The sequence below is a fragment of the Diaphorina citri genome, unplaced genomic scaffold (genome assembly GCF_000475195.1).
Source record: "Diaphorina citri unplaced genomic scaffold, Diaci psyllid genome assembly version 1.1 scaffold4109, whole genome shotgun sequence".
Taxonomy (NCBI): domain Eukaryota; kingdom Metazoa; phylum Arthropoda; class Insecta; order Hemiptera; family Psyllidae; genus Diaphorina; species Diaphorina citri.
Genome location: NW_007381508.1, coordinates 11771 through 14916, shown reverse-complemented (window position 1 = coordinate 14916; position 3146 = coordinate 11771). Strand labels below are relative to the sequence as shown.

At 43.4% G+C, this 3146-nt stretch overlaps 2 protein-coding genes across 2 annotated transcripts in view; both read right to left on the bottom strand.

Annotated features, from left to right (window-relative positions):
- The window catches only part of LOC113472162 (fatty acid synthase-like), a 23377-nt gene that overhangs the window by 18794 nt on the left and 1437 nt on the right, over positions 1 to 3146 (bottom strand). The gene's annotated exons all lie outside the window — the stretch shown is intronic.
- LOC113472160 (fatty acid synthase-like) overlaps positions 183 to 3146 on the bottom strand; it is a gene marked incomplete at its 5' end in the record, with an annotated part of 14392 nt that continues 11428 nt past the window's right edge. The window contains 5 exons of the mRNA XM_026831786.1: positions 183 to 449; positions 610 to 657; positions 2114 to 2194; positions 2427 to 2674; positions 3035 to 3048. Of these exons, the coding sequence (XP_026687587.1) occupies positions 183 to 449; positions 610 to 657; positions 2114 to 2194; positions 2427 to 2674; positions 3035 to 3048 (658 nt within the window). The remainder of the gene's footprint in view (positions 450 to 609; positions 658 to 2113; positions 2195 to 2426; positions 2675 to 3034; positions 3049 to 3146) is intronic.

Here is a 3146-nt window from a genome sequence, read left to right as displayed (position 1 = left end):
ACCTTCCCACCCAAAAAAAAAAAAAAAAAAAAAAAAAAAAAAAAAAAAAAAATGTGGCCAAAACCAAATGTCAGCCAATAGGAAGCACCCTAGGGTTGATTGAAAGGTGGTTGAAAAAAGCCGACCTTGAACACGGGAAAAGTCGAGGAAGAAGAAAATTACTTTTTTTTCTAGGGTTGATTTTAAAAAACCAACCAACTCTTTTTCGCGTTCGATAACTCACCGATGGATTCGATGAGTCCGTTGAAGTTCTCCGGAGCGTTCGAATGCACAGTGAGGTCAACGCTCAACATGGGTTCACTCTCTAGGATCGGAATCAGCGTGTTGGCGAACGCTGTCTCAGCGGTTTTGTCCGAAGCGATTTCAGCGATTTTCAGTTTTAGGGCTCCGGCGCTGTTCTCCAGTACGAGTTGAGATAGGATGGTGAGGGCTCGCTTCACGTCGATAGCCTGGGAGGGAGGGAATTAAATTTATTCAGGATTAGAATGTTTGAAGGCATTTGTCTAGCCGGGGGACTTTAAACAGGGGAGTAGACCAGCCTGAATTTCCCTTGCTAAAGAAATAGCAAAGTTTGAGAGCGAAGGGCATAAACGCGTAAAATTTGCCGACCCTCCATTGAGCCGATAGGATGGTGAGGGCTCGCTTCACGTCGATAGCCTGGGAGGGAGGGAATTTAATTTATTCAGGATTAGAATGTTTCAAGGCATTTCTCTAGCCGGGGGACTTTAAACAGGGGAGTATACCAGCCTGAATTTCCCTTGCTAAAGAAATAGCAAAGTTTGAGAGCGAAGGGCATAAACGCGTAAAATTTGCCGACCCTCCATTGAGCGCTGAAAACCTTAAGGAAACCTTAACCTGCCTCGGTGGTGTAGTGGTCAAGGCGCTCGCCTGGTAAACAGGAGGGCGTGGGTTCAATCCCAGCCGAGGTAGTATGGAATCCTCAATATAATTTGAGAATTTGACCACAATAATAGTAGTAGCCTACTGCTGGAGTAAAGGGACTTTTCAGTCCTATTTAGTGGTCAAGGCGCTCGCCTGGTAAACAGGAGGGCGTGGGTTCAATCCCAGCCGAGGTATGGAATTTTATCCTCAATCTAGCTGAATTCCGTCGCTTCGCTCCGGAATCCCGCTAGTTCATCCCGAGGCATGGCCAAACTTGTAGAAAAGATTATTATTAAACCTTATTTAAATGCTGAAAACCTTATTTAAATGAGAACCCCCTACTTCTGATACATCTTATCAAAGGCCTTAAAGAACGTAGTGCTTTGGTACAAGTTTGAACTCGATCGGACTACCAGAGATGGAGTGGTCTATTCAATATTCCAATTTTTCTCGTTTTTCCGTCACCAATAGGGGAAGCAACCAAAAATGAGAACTTAATTTTGATCCGTGATTTGTTCTTCAAATAGTTCCCATTAATGATTCACATTGAAATTTAAAATCAAAAATGAAATTTACAAATACTAATTTTCACCCCCTGTCAGGGACGAAATTCTAAATTTTGAAGGGGGGGGGGAATAAGTCTAATTTTTTTTTTTTTTTTTCTTTTTACCAACCTTGTCTAGTTACCTAGTTAGCTTGGTTGGTAACACGTCTGCCCTGCAAGCGCTAGGTCGTGGGTTCGATTCCCGCCCGGGGTGGATTTTATCCTTGTTCGTTCTCGAAACGGCTGGCGTTCTCCTATCCCGTCCTTTTTCTCTTAGGAACGATGCAGGAGAGCTCTACCATTCAACCTTTAGGCTTTCGAATACACTGGGATTCGAACCCACACCATTTGAAAAATGAAAATGCAGTTTCTTTGTGTTATTATATCACAACTTTGGTGCTCACTGCAGCATTGTAGGATTTTTCCCAATATCTCAGCAGTTTGCTGACTAGACTCTCGTCGGCGGGAATGCTCTCTTCGCCTTCGCTGATAATAACATATATGTACCTTAAATTTGTTACCGACATTCTATAGAATACCTAGTCATTCTACGAAATGCCTAGCGTTCTTAGGCAAAGTGTATCATGAAATCGATGGTGATATGACATATAATTTGCCTCGGCATTTCAAGAAATACCTATGATTTGCCTAGGCATTTCATGAAATGCCTATATTTTGCTGACTCACCTTTCTGACTAGTACAAAGGTGCGTCTCTCCGTCAGCAATTTGCTGACGACGGCCACACCGGGCAGTTTGCTGACTAGACTCTCGTCAGCGGGAATGCTTTCTTCGCCTTCGCTGATAATAACATATATGTACCTTAAATGTGTTACCGACATTATAAAGAATACCTAGTCATTCTACGAAATGCCTAGCGTTCTTAGGCAAAGTGTATCATGAAATCGATGGTGATATGACATATAATTTGCCTCGGCATTTCAAGAAATACCTATGATTTGCCTAGGCATTTCATGAAATGCCTATATTTTGCTGACTCACCTTTCTGACTAGTACAAAGGTGCGTCTCTCGGTCAGTAGTTTGCTGACGACGGCCACACCGGGCAGTTTGCTGACTAGACTCTCGTCGGCCGGAATACTCTCCTCGCTGATAACGAAAGCGCCCGGCTTGACGGAGTCCAGGGCGTGTCTGAGTTTGGTGTCGGAGGTTAAGAGGTCGGACCCGATCACCAGATGGAGGTCGGAGGCCAGAGGCCCCGCGCTGATGTCCTTGGCCGAGGTCTTGATGCCTGGAAGGAGGGGGAGGGATCGAAGGAAGTGAATTTAAGTTTTATCAAACTTTTTTTTATTCTTTATTATTTCAAAGATGTCTCGCTGGGGGACCCTTACCTACCTCGGTGGTGTAGTGGTCAAGACGCTCGCCTGGTAAACAGGAGGGCGTGGGTTCAATCCCAGCCGAGGTATGGAATTTTATCCTCAATATAATTTGAGAATTTGACCACAATAATAGTAGTAGCCTACTGCTGGAGTAAAGGGACTTTTCAGTCCTATGCGAGCAGTATAAATAAGCACTATTACTATTATTAAACAGAAGTACACCAGCCTCATCCTGGCTAGGGTACTGTTAGAAAACAGGGAGTTAGACAAGCCTGAATTTTCCTCGCTAAAAGAAATAGCAAGGGATGAAAGGCATCCATCCACCGGTAAAAAAAAAAAAAAAAAAAAAAAAAAAAAAAAAAAAAATGTGGCCAAAACCATAAT